This window comes from Pezoporus flaviventris, unplaced genomic scaffold (assembly GCF_033815535.1).
Source record: "Pezoporus flaviventris isolate CSIRO_AGI_PZ_B2104156 unplaced genomic scaffold, CSIRO_AGI_Pfla_v1 ptg000035l, whole genome shotgun sequence".
In the NCBI taxonomy this organism is placed as follows: domain Eukaryota; kingdom Metazoa; phylum Chordata; class Aves; order Psittaciformes; family Psittacidae; genus Pezoporus; species Pezoporus flaviventris.
In genome coordinates this window covers 11610548-11635706 of record NW_026892583.1, presented here as the reverse complement: position 1 = coordinate 11635706, position 25159 = coordinate 11610548, and the positions used below count along the sequence as shown (strand labels likewise).

At 46.7% G+C, this 25159-nt stretch overlaps 1 protein-coding gene across 4 annotated transcripts in view; it reads right to left on the bottom strand.

Annotated features, from left to right (window-relative positions):
- SAMD4A (sterile alpha motif domain containing 4A) overlaps window positions 1–25159 on the bottom strand; it is a 101339-nt gene that overhangs the window by 38138 nt on the left and 38042 nt on the right. For all 4 annotated transcript variants that reach the window (XM_061462604.1, XM_061462603.1, XM_061462601.1 and 1 more), the window contains exon 3: window positions 1154–1672. In XM_061462604.1, coding sequence (XP_061318588.1) covers window positions 1154–1672 — 519 coding nt within the window. The remainder of the gene's footprint in view (window positions 1–1153; window positions 1673–25159) is intronic.

Genomic DNA, 25159 nt, shown 5'->3' with positions numbered 1-25159 from the left:
TCACCTAAAAGAAAGTGCTTATTACAAGAAAGGGAAAACCCCAGAAGCCTTAAGTGACCATTTTAAAGCTTTTAGCTATTTAATTGTGGCGTTCCACATGCTGATAGAGAAGCCAGTGCCCTCACCGCAAGAAGCCTCACCTCCCTGAAGCACTCTCTGCAACCCTTGAATCTAGGGAGATGTCAAGCATCTTAGAGGGAGACCTTCTGAATGCCCCAAAGTGAAGGAGGACATCCAGCCTTGCAGGTGGAATAGTGACAGTAACCCAAGGCGACAAGAAGGTGGGCATGACAGCCCTCCACAGAGGGAGCAGGTGGGCAGAGGAGCTCCTGAGTGCTGCTGAGATGATGCTCTGTCCTCCTCTCCTAAGGATGGCTTGGAGGCATCAATGACTGTTTTAAAAGACAGTTATAGCTGCACTAACACCTTCACACAAACCCAGCGATCTCCAGCCACAGTGCTTTTCAGCATCTCTGAGTGCCAAAGCCTTGGGCTGGGCTCTGCACCCTCCACCTCCCACAAAAGCCTGGGTTTCTTCCACAGGGGCAGAGCTATCCATCATCTCCCAGGAAACACTGAGGACTGTGTGTCTAAACCCCCTGATCACCACGAGCTTCACACCTCCATGTGCTGCAGATATGAGGGAACATTTTCAGATGTGCCCTGAAAATCACAGATTCCAGCTCTGCTTCCAAAAATGATGCCTGCATTTCAGGGCATCAACCCCATTTCCTCCCAGTAAATCCTCAGGTAACTTTTGGACTCAAGTCCACCAGCTCACTTTTGGACATGAAGCATCATATCCCTGCTTGCTTTAGGAACTCTTGAAACATGAGCTGCAAATCTTCATGGAGCTAAATGAAATAGAAGGGCCTCCCTTTGATAATACACATTTTTTGCTCTCATAGGTTGGCTGGTTTTCCCTCCTCTCCAGCTGCCAGGTGAACCCCACAGGACTAGAGGGGAAAAAAAAAAAGGCAGGCAGGAAATAAAAAGCAGGGGAAAGAAAAATAAAAAGGAGTTTTCTATGGTCCAGATGAACCTAGCCCCTCTGCTAACCATGGCAAAACAGTGTTTTCTAGTGGGATGGGGGGACTGTGCTGTGAAGAATGGCCCTGGGTGACCATCCCCAGAGCTTCCCACAGGTACTTACTGGTGCTTGTGCTAGTGCCGATGGTGTTGATGGTTGTGGGGACGGAGGAGGAGGAGTAGAGGGGCAGATGGCCGTTCTCGCATGCCAGGTTTTTGTCCTGCCAGCTGGAAGCGCTGACGCTTATGCCCGAGTCTCGAGAGTTTTGCCATCCATTGAGTTTGTCGTCGGAGTTTTGTCTTTGGTGATAGTAGTGCGTCTGCCCGTAGTCCACCGAATCTGACCGACCTCTGTTCTGGCTGCCGAAGCCGCCCGATGTGCGGTCCTCCAGGTGGTTGAGCCACATGGCCAGGGCACTCCTGTCCTCTAAGGAGGTGGCAGGGTGTATCAAGGCGTAGGACAGCAGCTGCCGGCTCTCCTCGATGTGTTGGTTGTGTTCAATCGAGTGGGCCAGGATTTTAGGCAAGAGTTTCATGTATTCGACTTTTGCCTCGATGTTGCCGGGCTTCAGTAAAGGCAGGTGGGTTAACAACAGGGAAATCACTTTATCCTTGGATTCCTGTTGCCATTGGTTAATGATTCCTGTTGAACGAATAGAAAGGAAAAAAAAAAAAAAAAAAGAAGGGCACTGAGAAATCGGCAAACAGAGCTAATACAAGAAATAGACCCTGGCAGGGTAAATATGACACACCAAAGGGATGCCTGCATGTGTGATGCCACTGCACGAGCATTTCCCAGGCACGGGGGTCACCACTCTCTGAAACCCAGGGTGTGCTGAACTGGGCACTGAGGATTATCAGATGCTCCTGAAAATCACTAAAAAAGATTAATTACACCCATCTCTACTGTCAGGTAGCTTCACTGCTGTTGTCTTAATGTTAACCAGAGTCATGATTTGGCCTGAATTGTCTGTATTATTGCAGATTACACAAAATACTACACAAAAGCACTTCATGGATAAACCTAACCTTTTAAAAGCACTGGTTGGAAAATAGAAAAGGTTCAAATGAGCTGAGACAGATAAGAGCACAGAGGGCAAAGGGAAGAAGCATCCCAGCAGGAGGGCAATAACCAAACCAGGGTGTTGGTCCATTCCCCAGCCTGGTGTGATAAGCTGCCCTAAAGGTACTGAGAAAGAAGGGCTGATCTGAAGCAGCTACAGAACTATTGTTCCTTTGTTAGCTCACAGCAGATAGGAGAGGTTTTAGAAGACCAGAAAAAAAGCAAACATAGGGTTTAGCTTTACAAAACAGACAAAAGAAAAAGTCAGGTCACTTAACTCGAACTCCTGGAAAACTGATGGAACAAATAATGAAACAACCTATTTGTACGCACTTAGAAGATAACAAGATGATAAGCGACTGTCCACACAGATTTGTCAAGAACAATTTAATTTCCTTCTGCGACAGAGTAACTGGCCTGTGAATAGCTGGAGAAGCAGTCAGTGCCATATATCTTGATATTCATTAGGTGCTGCCTCACATGGCTTCCTCAGCAGCACACCAGAGAAACATGCTCAGGCAAAACTACTCTAATGTGGGCACACAGCTCATCAGAAAACCATATGGAGAGAGTCATTACTGGTGATTCGCTGTCAGACTGGGAGTATGTGCTGAGCAAGGAGACTTGTCCCAGCCATGACACTACCCAGGATGTCACTGGTGATATGGATGATGTGATAAATGTGTTCAACATGCAGGTATCATGCTAGGAGAAATGAAAACACTCCAGGAAACTGGATTAGAAGTCAAACAATCTTGAGACATGGAGAAGTCAGAAAAAACAGCAGAAAAAAAATGCATTAAATAGGTGGAAATATCCGCATGCAGGTGGGAACAAATCGCTGTGCGGTACCATGAGGGGAAGAGGCTGGGGTCAGGAAGCATCACAGGCTCAGCCATAAGGCAAAAAACCATGCTGCAAATAAAAACTGCAGTGGCCAGCCTGTCATCTGTCTGAGAATTGAAGACCAGCATAGGCAAGCTGCTCTCCACATCTCCTGGGGATTGCAGTAATAGGCTTGAATTTCAACAAAGGGGAATAAGGTTGGACATGAACTACCTTCTACAGATAGGACTAGTGATGCACAGGGAGAGACTGCCTTACAGATGCTGTGAAATCTCCATCACTGGATGTTTTTCTGAACATATTATACAAACACCAACCTAGGACAGCTCAGGATGTACCCAGACCACCCGACTGACGCTTCCCAGCCCCAGGTCAGTCTCTCCTCCAGTGTTTACCAAACCCCTCTATGAAGCCTTCAAGCTTCCTGTCAACATAGCAGGCTGTGCCTAAGACTGCTGCAGCTACACCATCTGGTGAAAAAAGACTTCTTTCTGTTTTAAACCTACTACCCAAAACTTCACCAAGTGAAATGGTCTGATTTCTCATGTGATTTAAAATTCCCTCCCTATCTGCTGTCTCCTACCCATACTGTACATGAAACTGCTCTAAAATATTGACTATCCCTATATTCTTCCTGTGCTATGCTAACCAAACCCACACCAGTAAAATGAAGATCTGGATGTCCATCTGTAGGATCACCCATTAATTTGCTCTTGAGAACACCCATGCTGCTGTCCCGCAGCTAACCCAATGAACCCTTCCATCTCCCCGTGACCCAGAAGAGGGCCGTTACTGTAGGGCCTTTTCCCAATTAGGACTGAGCCATGCATGTCGGTTCCCTGACACAACTGCAGCGGTGAGCAACACCCATCCCCCAGCTTTGCCTTCCCAGTCTCAAGGCATGCAACCATTTAAAGAGGAAGCCACTAGATGGCTTGCTGGAAACACTGACAGCTCTCGCTGGAACTTTCTGCAGTGGTATTTACTTCTACAGACCCACCCCTCCTGCTGAGCCGCTTCCTGATGCGGCTGATGGTGTGCCCAAGCCATCTCGTGCCACTGTGCTGAGAGGTGCAAGGGACACGCTGTGGCACAGCTCTGGTGGAGGAGCGTGAGTTTTGGTCTCTGGGTGTGCTCCTGTGCCCATGGGGATGCTGTGAGGTTGTTTCGGAGCTAGATAAAAAGAGATTTGGAAAAGCAATGCTCAACCTAAGTGAAGCATATGTGAGTGTAGTGGGACTCAAGGTGCACTAGAGCATCTCCATATTTTCCATATGTAGATGTAACTGCTACAGGCAAAACTTCCTGTCGTGCTTAACCTGATTTCTTTGTCCTTCTCTCTTCCCCACTCACAGCCAGCTGCCCAGAGGGTTGAAAACCTGTCTTCTCCTCTCCTCCTTCAGAGGGATGTCACCCATCCCCTTGCTATCCTCACACTGGGGAGATTCAGCAGCACTTGCCAAATCCCAGCCCGGCATGGTCTCCGCGGAGAGGCTGTGGGATTCTGCAGCAGCTTGGATAAACTGAGAAATCAAAAGATCATTAAAAAAAGGCACAAAATGCACTCTAAAAAAAGTTGGTGCCACTTGCACATAGGAACTAGGTAGCAAAATACATGCATTAGAAGTACAGCCTGCTGCAAACTGGGTGCAGGGATGAAGGAGGACGATGGGGGAGGTAGGTGGCCATGGCTGGACTCTTCCTTACATGGGGGAGAGCTGAGCATGAAGGTCAGCACTGGAGAAACACAGGACAGTGCCAGAGCCACTTGGGAAACTTACCTCAGATGTCCAAGAGATCTGGGGGGTTGAAATCACAACCCCAAAAGATGGAACACTGATCTGAAAGCCTGTGTCTCACAAGGGGCAGGGTGCCCTTCCCTGCCCCAGCCTCAGCAGGAGCCTCTCTCCTTCTCAGCCACCAGCAGGATGTGCACAATTAAGCAAAACCAGAAAATAATTAGATCTGAAAGACATTTGGCTCTCTCTGAGATAGGGTAGAAGGTCATGTTTAATCCTATATGCCAGCAAATAGAGAGATCTAGAGAGAGTGGCACAGGAGGAAGAAAGCTGGAGCTGCGTGTAGGCAGGGGGAGAGGGGCTGGTGACCCCCTCAAAGCCCCTCTCCACCCTATCCCAGATCACAGGAACCTCCTTCATCTCCCTACCTGCTGCCATGCACTCCCAGACATTTGGAGTATCTCACCCTTTTTTGCCACAACAAGCTCCCCCGGGGTCAGCTGTGGTTAGGATGTGTCCCAGTTCTGGGCTCCCATGTCCCAGGGCTCTGGCATGCTACCTGCAGTGGTTTACAGGGTCACAGACACTAATCACATTACAGACTCATTAGTTCCCCTGGGTGCTGTTCCAAGGATGCCTGATGTTTCCCATCACAAGGCTTTCGCTGCTCTAAGGGCAGGCAAGACTAATGATACTGACTACTGAAATCTGAGCACAGAGAAAGCCTCAAAGTTAGAAATTCTATCATGCTGGTTTTAAACTCCCTAAAATCCTTGTTCTGCCTGTTGCTGCCACTGCATCGACATCTCCTTTTGGAGATGAACTGAAATAACAACTGACCATGAGCACCCTAAGGATCCAGCTTCCATCCCAGCCCCATGACACCTTGTAATGGGAAAGGATGAGAGCTGCCAGTGCCCCCGAAGCAGAAAATTCCTGTTTTTATCAGGGGACTCTTTCTCTTGGGTAAGAGGATGAATGAAGGTGGAATGTGAAACTACCTTCTAATGTAGGATTACTTAACCAATACAATTTTGCTGCTATACAGCACAGCTGATGCATGTGCAGAGTGCCTGTGTATAAATACAGCACCAAATATATCTGGGTCCTGCTTCCAAGGCTGAAACCTGTTCTGTGCTATGAATAGGTCCAATACTATCCCTAAACATGGGGCTTTCTGGTTTGAGAAAGAGGAGATATTTGTCAGTTTAATGAGTGCTTATCGGATTCCTCTGTCACAAATCTCCTTAATCACTTCTGGATCCCTGCAAACTGTTAACTGCCCCCATGTCCACTAGTGATGGACCCACCTCTAGTGCTGCACTGCATAAAGGAACTTTTTCCTTTTATTTTGAACCCGCCTCCTGATAGATGACTGGATTATTTCAACTGCCAGCAAGGCACATGGAGCTCCCAAAGCTGTTAATGATGTACTGGGAACAGTCATAGTTTTCCAAAGGTAAAGCCAACCTGCATGGAAAAAGGCAGGGATATATGCAGTCCCTGTGGATTCCTGCAAAAACCAATGCAGGCAGCACACCGGTGCCTGCACTCAGAGACCTCAAAGTACCTGACTGCCTAATTTTTCCTTCTATTTTTTATTTTTTGCAAAAAAGACCTTTGGCCCCCACCTCGAAAACACCAACCCTGCCAGGAGGGATGGCTGAGAGGAGCTGTCAGCACAGGCATATGAAAGCCTGTATCTCACCAGATGAGATGTCTCCAAGGAACAATGACAATACGGGATCCCCCTCAAATGCTTAAAAAGATCCTAAAAAAACCCAACCCCAAACAAGATAAACCTTTTTATTTTGAAAGCAGGAATTGGGTTATCCTCCTGTTGTCACGTATGACTTATCTCATTTCAGAAGTGAAGCAGACAAATATGTTGACTGGGGTTTTGATGAAGCGGGTGAGATGAATGATGTGTAGTTTACAAACCAGACAGCAGCTTATCATGCATAACAAGGACAACAATTAAAGACTGGGAGTGTTTTAAAAACCGCCCAAGGATTTTCTGAGAGACAGAGGACGTTCAAATAGCAGGCCTGACATCACTGCTCCACAATTACAAGTCAATGTATTTAAGGACTCCAGTTGTCAGTAAATTGCTCTTAAATTACCATTTTATTATGCCCTTGTTTCAGTTTAACAACATCTTCCACAAAAAGTTATCAAAAGCCATTCAGGTAATTTGTCCAAGCAAGAAATGACTAAGAGTTAGATGTGTACATCTGAGGGGCACCCACCAAGAAGAGCACGTTTGCAGCAGGGCTGAATGGACTGGCACTCTCAGATGCACTTGGGGAGAAAAGTTAGGAGTTTGTACCAAAAATTTAGGCTGGGATCCCTGATCTTTAAAGTGACATGCTACAGCATTAGGGACTGGAGGGAGGAACTAGGTACTCCTGGATGGCAACCAAGCCCTCCTAGGGATGGGCAACATTGACTTTTCATGTCTTGGATGGCCAACAGCAAACCAGAAATCCAACATGTGCTTGGGCAGCTTGCAACTGCTTCAAGCAAGCCTGAAATTGGTAGCCCTGGTGCAAGTGATGGCTATTTCTGGGTTTGCAGGAAGGTTTTGCAGGAGGCCTTCCTCAGCAGCTCCCAGAAGAGGTTCCCATTGTTTGCCACTTCCTCAGTTACCCATGCAGCACCAGCTCTGGGCAATGGGCAAAACTATGGGGAGGTACCCACTTTTTAATCAGAGAGAGGAAAATCAGTGCCCAGACTCCTCTTGCTGCACAGAGACCCAGCAACACATCAGTACCCACCAGCTCCTCCATACGTGCACACAAGATGCTACACTTCCATCAGAATCAGCAAAATCTGCAGTAACTGAGGTCATGGCCAGGGTCAGCCCTGGGATCTAACACCTATTACAGCTGCATGAGTGTCTTCAACAGGGCAAAAGGGGTCAGGAAACTTAAGCCTGCATATGAACGCAGCCCAAAAACCTCTGTTTGGCCAACGTGTCAACTCCCAGGGAATGACTAGCAAGAGACAAACCTCAACTGTTCATCTACTGGCTATTTGTTCCAGTGTCTACCAAGCACTTCAGTCTGCCTTCATTTCCAGTTGAATTTATCTGGCTTCAACTTCCAGATAAATTCCAGCCTGAATTAAAATGTTCCTTGATGTCCTGCTTTTTCTCACATCAGGTACTCAAGACTCAGCACTCAAGTCACCTTCCATTCATGTTTCTGGTAAGCTCAGCTAAAGCTAAATATCCTGTCTTTAACAGGTTCTGGCTCTATGCTCATTAATCTTGATCCGATTGCAATGTTTCTGCTGGCTCTATGACTTCCTGTACCCATGTAAATCGGGTCTTTCCTGGCTTGGTGAAAAGCATGAGTGGGGTGGAGAGACCATACCCCATCTCACGCAGGATGGTTTTCAGCAAAGTTAAAGCAGAGGAGCGAAAAACAAAGGGACTTCAACCTGAAGCTGACCTGTTACCAAAAAAGGGCAGGCTGCTGCCAGTCCCAGCCTCCTGCAACAAGATTTACTGGACTGTGAGATGGTCCAGCTCCACACCACCCACCACACGAGTCTTCTCCTTACACTGCTGTGGATACAAACCTCTGTCCCGGCTCCTGCTTGCAGCAGCTTGACTGAACGTGAGTTACAGCCTGTTTGCAGATGAAGGGATTTACATTATTATTTACAGTAATTAGCACCTGCACGCCAACCCATTCAAAATACTCTGGCAAATTTACATCATTCTCTTCTTCAGCCTCACTTGAAAGACCAAAATTAAAGAAAACAAAGTGAGAACCCTGTGGAAACCCTCTCTGTACCTCATCCAGAGCACATCAATACCCTCGCTGTTAAAACCTGGCAGCCTTCTCCCTAAATGAGAGGTCAAATAGTAAGAATTTCAGCATGTGCCTTTTCATTATTGCAACTAACACTAATTAGAAGAAAAAAATCTCAACAACAAAGGTTACTGCCAGTTGTATAAGACAAGAGATGCAAGCTGACACTGAAATGCCGGTGAACCCGAATCCTGCTCCTTGTCTCACCAAGATCAAAGCAAATCTGTGGCTAACACAGGCAAGAAGATACCAGTGATGTTTCTAAGCACATCTGCAGCCGAGAGGCTGCAGCACAACGTGTAAATGCTGCCAACCTCCCCCTGCTACATTCAAACAGGTCTGAATTTATGTCTGCGCTAGAGCTGACCTCAGCGCAGAGCAGGAGAACCTAATCCTATGCATCTGAAGGCAACGGGAGCCGTGCCAGACAGCATTGTGCCTGCAGGATTTGGCACCCATGGCTTCCTGGCACCTCCTGTGTCTCTGTGCTGCAGTGGCCAGGAGAGGAGAGCTCTGCATACCAAGGACCGCTTCTTCCCAGGTCCCCAAAACCACTCGCCCCAGCAGATAACATGGGATTTGACAGAGGAAAAGCCAAGAAAAACTTGAAGCTGGCTTTTTGCTTTTTCTCCTTCCCATACAGGTCTAACAGCCTGATGTGGGGAGAAATTTAGTGACTAGTGGCAAAGCTCTTTTCCTTTAACAAGCCTTGTCTAAGAGCTGAGAACAGCCAGAAGGTCTGTAATCAAGCCCTGGACATGAGGGGGGCTTGAGGACTGCTATTTATGGCAACAGGGGCTCTGCACTTTCCTTCCTGGAACACGCACCCCAACAGCTGTGAACCTCTAGGTCCAAGCTGGCTGCATGGCTCAATGCTACCCCAGCATCTTTGGTCTACCACAAGATATAAAAATGCAAACACTGTATTCCCCCTTTCCCTAGATGGTTGGCTTCTACGCAGATTTAAGTGCAGATGACCTCTTCAAAAGACAGACGGACCTTTTGTTCATCTGCACCCATAAGCAGACACAAACGGCAATCTGTGCCTTGTATCATTCAAAGCACGTGCATGATCTCCCATCTCCAGCACCCATGACCCATCTCGCACCCTGGCCCTGCGACAGTGCCAAGGAGCACCAGCACTCGACGGAAAATTTGCCAGTGTTGCGATGCAACCTGTCAGTTCACATGGTGCTGGCTCTCCTCCGTGCTTCCAGCAGCTACATCACATTCTAAGAGGCTAAAAATAAATTAACTACTTTCCTAATGTTTCTTTTCCACTCCAGAGGCTGCTGCAGAGCTCTGAGCAGGTGGGGAGGTGAGCAGACCACTGTGGACGAAGGAAAGAGATGCCATAAAAATGAAGCAACAGGCCCAGCATTTCCCGCAAAAGGAGGCGCTCAGGGAAGTCCCTGCTGCAGGCAATACCAGTTCCTTGGAAAAGCAAAAGTGAGAGCCATACAGTTGTCAAAAGCAAAGTGTTTCTGATTATACTGCAGGATTCAGCACTGACAGGAGCACAGAGGACTTCACAAATGAGCATCTTCTTCATCTTTAATGACTAAGAAGCTCCATGTAAATTAACTACACATTATCCCTTTGACTTGTTAAATTTCACAGTGCGAATTTAACCTCTGAAAATAATTCTGGCCCAAAGACGCAACCTTCTTGCAACTGCCCCCAGCATCCCTGCATGCAATGGACAAGTTCTTCAATACCCACTGCCAAGGCAGACAGGACAGGTTTTCTGGCACAGCTGGGTTGATTGAGGCACATTAGCCATCTTAGGCTTTATTTTCTGTGATTCACAGAAGGTGTACTCCTGCTGGGCAGTGCTCTGCAACACAGGTAGCCTGATGCAGAGGTGAGGTGGATGCGGATGAGCACCAAGGAGGTGGCTGCTGCACCCTGAATGCATTTCACTTCTGAAGAACAGTTTCTCACAACTCAGCTTGGGAAGCCAGGCTAAGGAGCAGGTGACCATATGACATGCTGCTCTGGGGAAAAAGAAAGAAAGGAAGAACCTCCCCCCTCGAAAACCTTGTGTGGGATAAGACACAAGCCCTACACAGCTCGTCACCCTTTCAAAGGCAGTTCTCCTTGGGCAGCAAGTTCAGCTGCCTATTACTGGCAGCTCCTCTCTCTATCAAGCTCTCCAAAGCAATGGCAGCCCTGCTGAGTGTACAATTTGGAGAATCAGTCCCTTCCTTGTGTGGAAGAAATGACTGGAAAGGGTATCACCAGGCCAAGCATCCCAAGCTGGGACTGCACTTCTTGATCTCACAGCAGGGACAGTGTGAGCAAGAGCTGGGAATTTCAGCACTGAAGCCAGCCTCAAATACAATCCTCCATCAGATCTTCTCATCCCATCACCCCAGACAGGCTGATGAGACCCTGACAGAACAGCGGCACAGGAAGCTCAGTGTTCTCCATCCAAGCTGTAAGCTCAAAAGGGACCAAAATGCCCATTATTTTGTTCAGAAGCAGAACAAACTGGAAGATCCCTCAAAAAAAATTCCTTAATTCATGCTGCGAGCCACAGACAGAAGAGTTCAGCTCCACTGTGCTACAGAGAGAGTAGAAAGAGGAAGATTTTCACATTTCTGACACTATTTTCCCCTACTACCTCACGTGCTTGCCAGAGCTCCAGTTATTAGGAGGCTGTTTGTACAAACCCAGAAGTAACATATTTTTAGCACTGAAGAATCGCATGGCACGATCATTAAGCATGCTTCTGCAGACAGCAACAAGAGTGGGGATTTTTCCTTCTCTAAATTGGCTGCAGCCACTACAGTTTCCAGCCCAAAGCAGACTTTCAGGAAATTCAGGAGAGGGAGTCTTTTTCCATGACCTATTTAATACCAAGCTGAAGTACACTCAATTTTCCCCACAGATCCTCTGCGTCTGATGGGAGGTTTCACAGATTTGTTTTCTAGGCTTTATCTGTTGCACACTTTTGCTACAGAGCATAATACCATGCATTATCACCACACTCCCTAGCAACGTGACTTTTAATTTAGTGTAGAGCTTCGCAACACTGAGAGTATTTTACTGACTCAGAGCAAAGATGACACGCTGGGAAACCTATCAAAAGCTCCACTGGTGCCAAGGGAACCTACAGCACATGTATGATGGCATTTTAGCTTTTCAACGCAACGTGGCTGGCACTGGCATGAAGAATACCTTGGGGAAGACGAATTTGCTTCACTGATATCACAAGCTACGGTCCAGCCATCATGGTCTTGTGGAGTGATGACTACATCAATAACAGTGGTGCCAGCAGATGCGAAACAAGAGTGGAATTCCCACAAGTTCTGTTTGAGTGCTCAGCACTTGGACACAAAAACATGGGAAATGGTTCACTGTCAGGAGTAAGAGCTCAGAGTCAGATGGGGGATCAGCAAAGATGAGGTACCACCTCCTCACTTCTCACCCAAAGGCCAGGAGGACAGATGCTTGGTAGACAAGCCAACCAACCTTCTATGAAAGCTACCCTGAAGAGTGAGACCAGCCTGACACCTGACAAGGACTCACAGCACCAGTTTCTCTTTACTCGCTGGACCACACAAACTCCAGAGCATCAGAGGCATCATGCTCCCAAGCCTCAGATGAGGAGGATGGTCTTTTGAAAGTGTAGGAAAATTGTGTCTGGGTCCCACCTGACAATAGAGAGCATGCAAAAATGCAAGAGGACCATCAGCAGTTCAGATAGCATCAGGTGAAGTGCCTCTCCACCTCTACCCACTGTTACAGGAGAGCAGCAGAAAGCAAGAGCACCATCCACACAGGGTGGATAGAAGAAGACTATTGCAGCAGAAATGACACTGAAATGCTGTCCCTTTTGGGGACAGTGGAGTGGTGGGGAATTCATCAGCCCTTACGCATGCAAAGAGGAGACAGAAATATCAGAGCAGTCGTGCCAGGTCTGATGGACAAAGATATCCCGACAAGATCCTGGGTCAAATGGCTTTTGTTGGCTGCCATGCAGAGTTAACTGAGCTTAGCTGGCTGCAGAGGCAGCTTGGCCTGTGGCAACGGGATGGGTCAGTAAGGATTAAATGTATAATTAAACTGGGGGCTGCAGATTGCTTCCAGAGCTCCCATCGGTTCTTGGAGCTTGCCAGTTCACCAATGGCAAAACGCTGCTGGTTTTGCTGATTCTGGGACATGGGGTACAGGTGGGAAAAGAGTTCACTCCCTATTTTCACTTACACTGGGGTTATATTGCTCGTATGACTCTGCACGCCCTCAAATCCAGATTTTCAGTGGAATTTCCCAGTATGCAAGAAGCCAAAGAAATAAAACAAGCAATTTCTGTATTTCTTCTTTGAGCTTAATCCATAAAAATGCCTAGATCTTTCTGGCTTTCAGCGAGGAGACTACAGGCACAACCACAGGCATGGAAGACTTCTTAATTTCAATTGCAGAATGCCTTTTAGCAATACCTCAATTGAAATGCAGATAAGTTTCTTCAAAGGCTAAAAAAAAATAAAAAAATTATCCAAATGTCATAACTGTGTTGCCTAACATGGATACAGGATTTAGAAGTGGGAAAAATAATACTAAAAATAAGTTATGAAGGGTATGTAAGGTATCGATACACAGCACATGGTTTAAACTGTTAATCATTGAAGAGATTCCAGTATAAAAATAAAGAGACTGAAGCTGCACATAATGGAGGAGTTGCTCTATTTATAAACTTCTCTGTGCAAAGGGCAAGTGAGGGCCAGGACAAGCAGGCAGCGGAGGCAGAGCCACCTCTATGGAGCCTATATTTTGAGGGGAAATAAACAGATATTTTAATTGTTCTTTGTTTTTTTTTTTTGTTAAAGTGTTGTCCACAAAATCAAACAGAGTTGTCCAACAGCCTGTGCACCCCAGCCATGTGAGCAGCATTTACAGCTCCTGCATGTGACAGCTCTCCTAATTTAGCCAGTAACTGACTCCCTCTGACCTGTAATAACACCGCTCCCAAATTAGAGCCCTCAATTTGACTTGGCTTCAGTCCTTCCCTCCCAGCAACATAAAGCATCCTTTTCTCCCCCCTCCCCAAACATTCATAATCCCATCCTTTCTCACTGCCAACTCAAACTCACATTTAGCCTTTTCCTGTTTTTCTGGCGGGGGGGGGGCGGGGGGGTGGTGGTGTGTGTGGAGGGATGAGGGGGTGCAGGCAGCAAGGGATAGGGCAAAGCCTGGTGGAAAATCACCAAGAGACAAAACCAGCAACAAAATCAGGCAAAAATTCCAAGTTGGTGACATTCAGCTGGAAAAGCTCAATGACTCACATGCAAATAAAATCTGCCTAAATTCACTGCTGCATGACGCAGGCCATTGGCTTCAGCATAAAAAGGCCAGGATGAAATCATCCACAATTAAGTCGGAGCTTGGAAGGCTGCAAAAGCAGCCGCATTAGCACAGTTCCCTCGGCTTAATAGGAAACACAAAGGAAGGAAGTTCAGTGGAGTGAGAACATCCCCCTTTTCCCCTCCTTTCCACCGACACCTCGCACCATCAGTCACCCCCAAACATCGGCACAGCTCCTCTGGCATCACACGTCGGCGCTGAGCTCCGGCAAGCTGCTTGCTAGCAGGCGGCTGCCAGTTTTTAATGGGCTTTCCTGGAATACTAGCTCAAAAGTGAAATAAAAATAAATGTGGCTACGTAGGAAGGCAAACCCCCACCAGTCAGAGACTTCTTCCAGAGATTTCTGCCCTGTCCTCTGCAGAATGGGATGACATATTGTAGAATTAACTTTTACAAACCCTGGACCAAAGCCAGACCCTCCCCAAATCCCCCAAAGACGTGATGAGCGGGAGAGAGGGATTTAAATCTTGGTTCTGAGATTTTCTCTTTCATTGCAACAGTGCTTTCAAACCTTCTGAGTTTTCAAGTACTGTCTGAAGACACAACAAAGAAATGCACTCACAGCGGCCCACAGCCCAGGGCTAAGGCAGGGAATGGGGTGCAGTGGGTTCCTCTTACACCAGCATGCACATCAGGCTTCATGTCCCTACCCCTCCAACGCAACCATTCATGGGGTTGTGTCATGAACCAGGTCATCGGCCTCCTCCAGGCTAAAAATAACATTGGGAGGGGGGAGAATAAACTAAAAAAGGTCATTTTAACCTAGATCAGCCTGCTGATGGGATTCACAGCACTGCTCTACAAAAGGCTTTTGGAGCTCCAGCTGACAAGGGAAAACAATTTCTTTAAACAAGCACTGGTCACTCTGCAGCACCCCAAAATGCTTCTCTGGGGAACAGCTGGGGAGCATCCATCCAGGATGCAGGAGGACTGTGCCCCAAGCATCTGGAGTGGACTCAACCAGTGGGACGCTGCACCTACTATCAGCTAGGATAATGCAAGGAGTCCACAGAAATTCAGTGACCGGCTGCACACTTATTGAGAAACTGTTTGCTTGAACCATTACGGGCTTCCCCCCGCCAGGGCTGGCGTGCCTATCCCTGGGATAACTGGCGTGCGATGCTGCCGAGAGATCCCAGCCTGAGCCAAACGCTCCTCGGCACTCACTCACGCCGGCTCGCAGTGGCTGCAGCAGCAGGGTGTTAACAGGTCCATAAAAGGTAACTGGGAGATGGGAGCACAGAGCCTTCTGCCAGCCAGACTGCATTTGTTCTGGAGGAATCCGCACCTCCCTAGAAAGAAATACATATAAAGATAATACTGCAAGTGGGGAAAGGCTGGAACTGCTTGCAGGAGGACATCCGACAGAGCCCCAGCCATCTGGTCACCCACCCTGCGCAGTGACATGGCCCTCCCTTCACCACCAGATGCTAATTCCTTTCATCCTTCCTGGCCCTCCACTGGTGTAATTTTAGGTCCCTGAACAGGACCATCTGCCTTTGAGATGCTCATTTATGTTTGACTAAGCCCTCCCTTTCACTACTCCCTTCTTAAAGGAAGTCCAAATTGGGTGCCATTGGAAATGGTGTTTCTTGTCTGGTCCTCTAACCACAGAGCATTAACAAGCTATCCAGAGCACACTCTGTAACACCGCCACTCATAAAACTGGGGGGTGTCATTATCTTCAAAGCATTTTGCAAACACTCTTTCTTTCCTCCCCACATCACCACCACAAACTAGTAATTATTCACTTCTCTCTGAATATGGTGGGCTTGGTCCAGCACCCTGGAGCTCAGCCAAGGCATGCTCAGCAAAATTTAACATGGCCAAAGTAAAGATAAAACAAACTAGTTCCTATCTCTGGATGCTTCGGACTGCTATTGTTGCTTCCTGTCCCACAGCAGACATGAAAATGTTAAAAAATAAATGCTGGGACCACACTGGCCAATAATGTAATTTCCACATATTAAGAGGAAATGCAATGCCTGGAGAAAAAAAAGAGTTTTAAGGAAAGTTTTGCTTTTATACGCATCGTGCTATGAACGAAAGTCACTGTCACAATCTGCTGCTGCTCTTAACAAAATGCTGCGTAAAATGCTGTGAAACCCCCTCATGCTCCAGTTGCTTCCGGTCCTGCCAGGCACCAAGTCCCTGCAGGAAAAGGAGACCAGAATGCGAGGGAGAAGGCTGCATGCAGTGTCATGTCCACTGCTGCTGTCACTGGTGTTTAAAAAGCCCCACACTGGCTTCTTCAGGTGGGTCTGAGCATGTAACAACATGCTCTTGGTTGGGGTGACACAGACAAGTCCCGACATCACAGCAAGGCCACGAGGGATCTCCACTGTGCCAGGGCTCAACCCACCTCTTGGGATGAATGTTGGATCCTCTGCCATGTCCCAGGCAAAGGTGTCCGGTCAAGGACTGCTCAGGAGGGCTGCAAGCAGTGCACGCTAACAGCCTGAATCTGTGCATCTGCCAGCCATGAAGTAATTATTTCCCCTTCATTTTTAAGGTCCTTCCAAGCATCTGGAGTGATGGGGAGAGCACAGCTGCCCCCCAGGAAACCCTTTCCATGACAAACTGGTTTCTCATACAAATCCAGGTTGCACAAAGCTGTTACAAACCTCGGGAGCTACAAAAACATGTAGTCTACTGCTGCAAACCAGCGTTAGACAACAGAGAACATCCCTACAGGGGAGCCCTGTGCACTGCACGCACCCAACACACTGAAGAGGAAGAGCCTGTTATGATGCCAAATTTCTCACAGGGAAATCATACCCAGGACTTAAAAAAAGAACATTTCTGTGCAATACTTGAGGTGTAAAAACCAAGCCTTGGCTTTGGCTGGCCACAACTCTGCCCTGCAGAAGCTTGGGGAAACACCTGGCTCCTCATTGCTCCACACTCCCTGCAGCAAACAAAGGATCAAACAATTTGATTGATCTGATCAGATCTCAGATTCAACAAGGTCTCCTCCCTGGGTAAAATCTGACATATTTTGCTTTGGTTTTAAAGTAAAGATGAAGAAAAAACTATGATAGCTTGGCTATGAAGTGAGGATGAGCAGATATGCCCTCCATGCTGCATGCTCTGGGTGTAGAAGATGCAGGGGTTAGGAAATACAGACATCCATCCCTTTCCCCTTTCTGCTATTCGTATCACCCAGTGTAGAGCACTTGACCAAAGCCAGCGGATGAGTCACCACCATAAGGAGGAGACTTTCTAATTTCAAACACTTTGATCCTGCCCTGAAGTGCCAACGTCAAAGAAGAGGGAGGAGAAAGCTGTGGACTGACTCAGGGAAGATGGGAAAAATCTGAGCATCTCTAACAGAGGCATTGAAAGCAAAGTGAAACTCCCCTTTTTTTACAAACAACAACAAAAAAATGGACTGGAAAAGCTGACTCTCACCAGCTAACAGCTTGTACCAGAGCAGCAGTACCTGCACTTGGCTGACTCCCTGTATGTTTGCCAGCTGTAACAAGCACTCACAAGACAGAACACCAGCTCAAAACACACCTTTCACTGGGGAATTCACTGTGTCTCAGTGCTGCCCGCGGCTGGCACATAAAGGCAGCCAGCTTGTCTTTCCTTTATAACCAGCTTCACATTGTGCTTCTCATATACCCACAAAATGCTACAGGACCTCAGAACAAAGAGCAACACTGTTTCTTCAGAATAAAACTACTGTTCACCCAATTTTTATTTATATTTCATGAAAACAGACCAGGAACTGCAAGGCTTCATTTGCTGGGGGGGTGGGGGCACACCAAAATGATCTGGCAGCACTGCAATCACAGCTATTCACTGGGAAGATTTCCATGATGCTCTTTCCACCGTGAACACAACATGACATGGGTCAACACGGACATTTAACTTAAAGACAAAGAAGAATGCCGGTCCTCGCAATTACACGTTCCCACTGTTCAGCTGGTTGATTTGCCCATGCACGGTGCTGAAGGCACTGGTTCCTCTCTCATAACTCTGCTGCTCATAGAAGTCCCCAGAATTACACTGCAGAACCCAAAATTCCCATACAGCCCTATGTTATCACTGTTTATATACTAAAACGAGGTGCTGAAAATGTCTGACAGCAGCTGATGTACCTCCAACACCTAATGGTGGTCCAAGTGTTGGTGTTACCAACACTAACCACCAGTGTTAGGGCAGATCACAACGGAGGACAGAAAGTGAGTATTATCCTTAAACACCTAGGGAAATATTGCATGGCTCTGGCAGAACAACAATTTCTGTTTGATTGTAAAGTCTCCTTCTAACACTACACTTTTGAGCCTTAAAACTCATGTAGAAAACCAACTGCTCCCCCAGCTGCGGGCAATGATGCCTTTGATACTGTAACCTCAAAAGCTTTTACTATGTAAATCAAGATTTCTGTCAAACCAAAATCCTTCCTCATTCTCCCCCTGCCTGGCTAAAATGTCCCATTTTCAACTACTAAAAAAAAAAACCCCAAAACACAAGAAGGATTTGAAATTTCATTTTCCATAACATTTGGGAAGGAATTTTGAACAAAAAGAAAACCAGGTCTTTCGTGGAAGTAGAGAGAACAAGATTTTCCTGCAGAGAAAAATCCCCATCCTTACATCTTGATGTTTTACCCTGAAGAGCAGCAACACGCTGCAATAACCCACATGGAAAGATTCAACCTACAGTACTCAGAAGTTATGAACATCAGAAGTGACAGGATTTCTGGAAGCCACTGACCCTTCTCTTACCCTCGAGAGCTACTGACTACAGCAGATCAGCAATTGCACTCTTCAAGCAACACTATAGTAAGCAGGCAGAAATCTAGTAGATTAGCAGAGCTATGCAACACTCTCTGGGATTCTGCAGTGGGTAAATCCTGCTTCACCACTCCTTGCAGCCCCTGGAAGTTGTTCCTATGATGCCTCAAGCCCTAACTGCATCCCTGCAAATAGCATGCAGAAATGAGCCAAGAGAAAAGTGCATGGCTGCATCCTCAGAAATGGTGCTACAAGCTTTTCTTGGCTCGAAGAAAAGTTGGAAAAACACAGTAAGACAATAACCAAAAATCCAGATGCAATTGGTGCAAGTAGCGGCATAATGCTGCAGGGGACCACGGGGAAGGTCAAGATGCCACAATCTGGTTCAAAGCTGCACAGGGGAGGTTTAGATTGGACATCAGGAAACATTCCTTTACTGAGAGGGTGGTCAAATGCTAGAATAGGCTTCCTAGAGAGGTGGTTGATGTCTCAAGCCTGTCAGTGTTGACAAGGTGTTTGGACAATGTGCTAAATAACACGCTTTAAACTTTTGGTCAGCCCCAAAGTGATCATGCAGTTGGACTACACAATTGTTGCAGGTCCTTTCAAACTGAAGTATTCTATTCTATTCTGTTCTGTTCCATCCTCATACAATTCCATGCAGCTGGGCAAGTCTACCCTGCAGAAGGACCTGACTGCTGAATACCTCCAGCAATTTGGACTCTAGCTGGAGAGGTGCAAACTGCACCCACTCAGCATGGAAGAGCGAGAGAAAGGCTTTACTGTGTCGCAATACGGCAATAGCATTATTCCACTCAGCGAGATGCCTGCAACCCCCATTTCAGGGGTAGATCTGCTCTATATCCTGGTTCCCCATTGGAGGAGTGAAGCTCCAGCACTTCACAGTTCAAAGGGAGTCCTACAACTGCTTAGGTCCTCTAGGTCTTCAACTCTCCTTGTCTGGTGTGAAGGGAAACTTACAGATAGGTTTTACACGACTCCGAGTTATCATCTGCCTCCTTCACCTTTCCTTCCTTTTGGTATTAGGAAGAGGTGGTATTTCTGACCTAAAAAAATAAACCCACTACAGCATTTCACATAGAGGGCTGCTTTTGCAGCCAGTAGCCTTTCACTAAAGCCTGTGGGCAACTCTTTAGTTGCTATGACCACCTACCCCAGGTTCACTCCTTGAGGAGAAATGTCTCTTAAGTAGAGGGAAATTGGGCCTGCAGCTCTCCCGCATGCTGGCAATCTCATAAAGAAAAGCACTCACACAAGTTAAGCTTGCAAAGCCTCCACTCCCTCCACTCCTCGGCTGCTTTACAAACAGCAACACAGCATGAGACTTGTTGAAGGCAGAAAATTGGACACCAGGAACAAATTCCCTGACTTGTCACCTTCCACAGTCCTTTTGCTGCTGCGGAATACGCATATACAGTCACCAGACAACAAACTGGAGATAGCAACATGAAGCAGCATGACAAGAAAAGCTGCAAAATAAACAGTGAGAAGTTTTATATGGAAACGCAGCAGGAGGGAATGCTGTTCCCAGAGATGCTTCTCCATCAGATGCTGACAATCAGTTCAGTGCATGAAATTGCACCAGCCCCAGCACCAGCTCACGGCAGCACCAGGAGAGATGGGGAAGGTGGTGAGAAGCCCTGATTTCCCAGTCTCACCAAAGTCCACTGGAACAGTTTTTGGGAAGAGATGATAAATGCAGTAAATTTCTACCTTGATAAAGCAACCAATGCAAGGCCATGCTCAGGTTTCAGACCTTGTAACGGCCACCACTCCTTGCAGAAGTAAGTTATTTCGGGGTGAAACATGATCAGCTCTTGCAGCAGCCAGCACAAAGGCCAGAATTGCCTTGCTGCTCCCTCTGGGATGTAGCTGCCAGGGACCTGCCTGAACTGCAGTGTCAGCACTACCTGCCGCCCGTCTCCTACGGCACAGGAGACATGGCAGGGCACTTTCTCAGCGAAAGGTAAGTGGCAAAGTCACAGCTCTACAACCCTGGCTGTCCTCCCTGACATCAAGGTTGCCATTTCCCACTGCTCTTTATCACTATGATTTTCCATTATACAGAACAAATACAGAGTTGGGTTAAAAAACCATACCCCCATCCTCAACCATCCTATTCAGCAGTGCAAGTAACAGCCCAATAAGGTGGTGGAGAACCATCTTCCTGGGACTCTTGCCTCTGGGTGGGTGATGTCCAGGACACATGCATTGCTGGCCATGGCATCACCCACCGCTGGTGTTTCACAGGGCTCTGCACTGCTGGCTGGGAACCAGCCTCTCTACTGCTCCTGCGGTAACTCACCCCTTCCAGCCAGGGACCTCAAACCATCTGCCTGCCAGAGGAGAAAAAATGCAAGTGTGGCAAAGGGATGTGGGAGGTTTGGGCTTTGACAGAGGAAAATAATATTCAAACGCTAAGAACGAAACAAAACACAACATCTGAGAGCACTTCTACCATCTTCTTTTGCTTGAGGTATTTTCTGGGTAAACTCATTAAATCAGAGGTACTTGACAGACCCATCAGCTGCTGCATCCTGTCCAAAGCTTGCATTAAAGGAGTTTTTCTTCCCCCACCTAGCTCTTGCAAGGAAAAATCGGTTTCTCCAGCCTGGCTAAACAGCTTCACCGCACAGAAATGCAACCCACTTCCAGCTAACCCAGCATCAGGGATTACTGGGTTACAGATACGTGGCCTTACGAAAACCAGTTTCCTGGATACTTGCACCATGGCCCCTAAATTCTGTTGTGGTCTGGACTGCATGGGCTGCTGGGTTTAATATTTTCATATACTGAAAGCAAGGCCCCATGATTTTCTTTAACTCCTTTTTGGTTTTGAAGGAGCATTTTCCATGATGCTGCAGAAAAGACATAAGCAGTGGTGTCGGAGGACATAAAGGTGGCTCTGGGGCAAGGCCAAGTCCTTCCTTCATCTGACCACTCAGCACACTATTTCTAATTGACTGATGGGCTTGCCTGTAAATACAGTTGCTTCTAATCTCTATTCATGTAAAGTCCAAGTGAAGTTCCTTTTCATTATGTAAATACATCTATTATGAATATAATTTATGGCTTGGCCTTACTCAGCGAGACTAATGAAACATCACTGCTTCTAAAGATAAAACATCTTTCCAAATACTTCCTATACGCATATTGCTTGTTCAGAGTTTCTGCATTATTCATTTGTAACATCAGGGCACTCTTGTAATGGCTTTCCCTTAGCAGTGCCCAGATCCACCTTTTTCTCCTGAACAGGACAGTTTAAGTCCTCTGGGATTCTTCAGATGAAAGGGGCTGGAACTTCTTCACACCATTTCTCTCCAGAAGTTTCTTAGCCTTTTACAGTGGGGGTTTATCTTCCAGCCTCTTCTGAAGGATTTTTCTAGGCAAAACCATGAGGGAGGTGAGGCTGATGCTGGTGATGACAAACATGTCTGAAGGATGCCATCCAGGTTCACAACTCGCTGGCCATTGCGCTGCAACACCATAGGTTGGTGCCTGGTCCTTTTCTGCCCATGGGTTAATGCAACCCAGAAAGCCCTGGATGATCTGTACCTTCCAGTGCAAACCACCTCTTTATCTCACATAGGGAATATCAACAACAGCTCTTGAGATCTAAGTGGTATGGCACTGGTGCTGGGCTGCCCTCAGCAGCTTCCAGTCCTGTAGCACCTTCTTTTCTATGGGGCTCTCGAGGTATCTTGCCAGGCAAGTTTTCCCAAACTTCTAAAAGAAACCAAGGCTGCCAGCATAAGAAACAGCATCTGATCAGCCAATGCATGATCTGGAGTAAAGACATGTCTTTTTTTCTGGGCCTACTTCACAAGCTTTGTGGCCCCAGACACATTCATGGCACATGGGATGAGGCCTTAAAGGAAAAAAAAGAAGCCCCCAGCAACATGACTGCAGCCAAATCAGAGACCGAAACTGTGAGCACCACCTCCCTTGAAACTTCAATACCAAGAGCAAGAAGACCTCACCCAAGAGCCAACAACAGGAAAGTCCCCCTTACTGCGTATCTGAGGCAGAGCCCCAGGTGCTGTATGCTCTTGAAAAACATTGCTTTTGTGATAACGCTGTGCCCGATGAGCCAACACGGGGAGACAGGACCCATCTGATAGACAACTGTTGTAAGAACATCTAAGCCAAGCCGACCAGCTACTCAGTGTTACCTTTTCAGTGCACAACACATGGTCCCCAACCTTGGTCATGGCCCTGCAGAGCACTAGAGATTTGGACCTGGGCAACACTGTCTTATATTGCCCCAAAGCAGACTGTGGTGCAGTGCTGGCCACACACGTCACACCAAGAGAAAGCTGCCACCAACCTCGCTCCATCTCAGGGCATCACATCTGCACATTCAGAGCTGAAGAAAACCCCCAGTGTTGGCAGAGGAACAGGAGGGGAAGAAGGCAGCAAATAACTCCATCACTGCATGAAATGACATAAATCCTCAGCAACCAGCATTCAGAAACATGCTTTTGATCCCAGGCTATGACTGTAGTGTCTCTTTGATGAAACCTGTCTTTCAGAAACAAAATCTAGCCCAGGGGACGAAGAGGGTAATCAAACATCTCAGCTTGGTATTGAATTTCCTGACATAAACAGCATGTTCACAGTATCACCCCAACATTTGCTCAGCCTCCCTAGCTACTACGACCTCAGTCATTTGAATGCTCATGTCTTCCACCAAAGTGTGTTATGCCATCTTCACCATCCTCACTGCATTACTGTAGGAAACCAAAACCTTTGTTTCAGCCAAGACCATGTCTTGCTAAGGGTATTATTACACAGGATAGAAAGATAACTCAAGCCCTGAAGACAGGCATTTCATGGAACAGATCTTCATGCCCATGAGGACCAGCACCTACAATAGCAAAATTCACAGATCCCGCAGAATTATTTCCAGTTAAGATGGAGAAGTCTGACTCCCTCAGTCTCCTACTCACAGCTTCAGGTGCTCTGCAGAAACCACATCTCCCAGAGACTTGCTCTCACCTTGCAATGAAAGGTTACCTTCCAGAAAACAAAGATAACACAGTGCAACGCGATGGAAGAAGCATTAGGGAAAATCTGTTTGCAATAAGGGCACCAAAGCACTGGACCAAAGAGCTAGGACAATCTTCTTCACAGAAAGAGTTTAAGAGCAGACAAGTGCATCCAAAATGGCCCAAAACTACTAGTGCAGAAAGACAGGAAAGTCATCTTCATGCTGCCTCCAGTAACCCATATAGGACTTGCCTTCAGAAACTTTATATATTTAACACAAAAACATTCAATCAGAAAACTGTAAGTTAACCAGCTCAAGTGGCATCTGCTCTGCTTGTTTCCCTTGAGAATCCTGCACACATCAACTGCTGTTCCCCCTACAAAGCAACAGAGGACTGTAAACCTTTGCAGAAGGTGCATGGGAAGGTAAAGTTAAGCTCCACTGCACAGAGGGGCAGAGATCCTCCTAGGCTGAGCCAGGCTGTCAGCTCCGTATCATTCAACAGAAACAGGGTAATTTACACCTGTAAGAGAGACAGTTTCTCTCCTCTAGTGGTTGAAACCACAAAAGCCATGGGATGCTTACAATCAACAGGTTTCTCTACCTTTTCAGTTCAGCAAAATTGCCTTAAAGATCCTTGGTCTAGAACAGGTATGTTTCCTTAAAAATACATAGGACAAAAAGTTCGTTTCTTGAACTTCCTGAAGCATGTGGGTTTGATTAAAGGCGTAGGGCTGGTGGGGAGGTGATACAACTGAACATCAGAAAGGCTGGGGAAAAAAGCTTTAAAAAGCATTAGCTCCCACACTTTCAATGCAATCAGATACAATGCTAGCCAACAAAATCCTGGATTTAAAAGCCAATCCAAATTTTACTTGGCTGGCAGACAGAATTTGCTGGTTTTTAACTCCAACATAAGTCACTCTTGAGAAACAGATTTTGCCTGCATCATATTTAAAACAAGTCAATAGAAACATGATTTAGAGAAGTTAGTATCAAAAGGTTGGGGTGAGGTTTTTCCATTTCTTATTTGTGAGCAAATGTTATACTCCCATCTACCTGCCTGGCATGTACGAAGCTTGTCTGGAGCAGCTCCTCTGGAGCATGTGTGATCCCCCAGTGATTTATGAATGATATTCCATCACTCTGAATGGATATATTCTGGTTTATACTTACTGACGTGCTCTTTGAATCATGCTGCCCTTTCCCTTCAGATTTTCATGTCTGCACAGGTAAGACAGTAGCTTGCAGGTTAAGACTCTACATGGAGAAAAAAGGCTGTCCATTTGAGTGTATTTAATGTATTCAACAGGAAAGGAAGTCAGAGCTCAGATCATTAGCATCCTTCAAAAGAAAACACCTGTTTCCAGGGCACGAGGAGAAAAAAACCCAACAGCATGGTAATTTTATTTTAACCACAGTTTTCAGGCAGGCAGCTATCTGTGAATAGCTAGAATAAATATCCAAAACCACCACGATTAAAAGATGTTGGAACAAAAAGCCTTGATATATGCAGTCTCAACTAGTGTATGTATGTA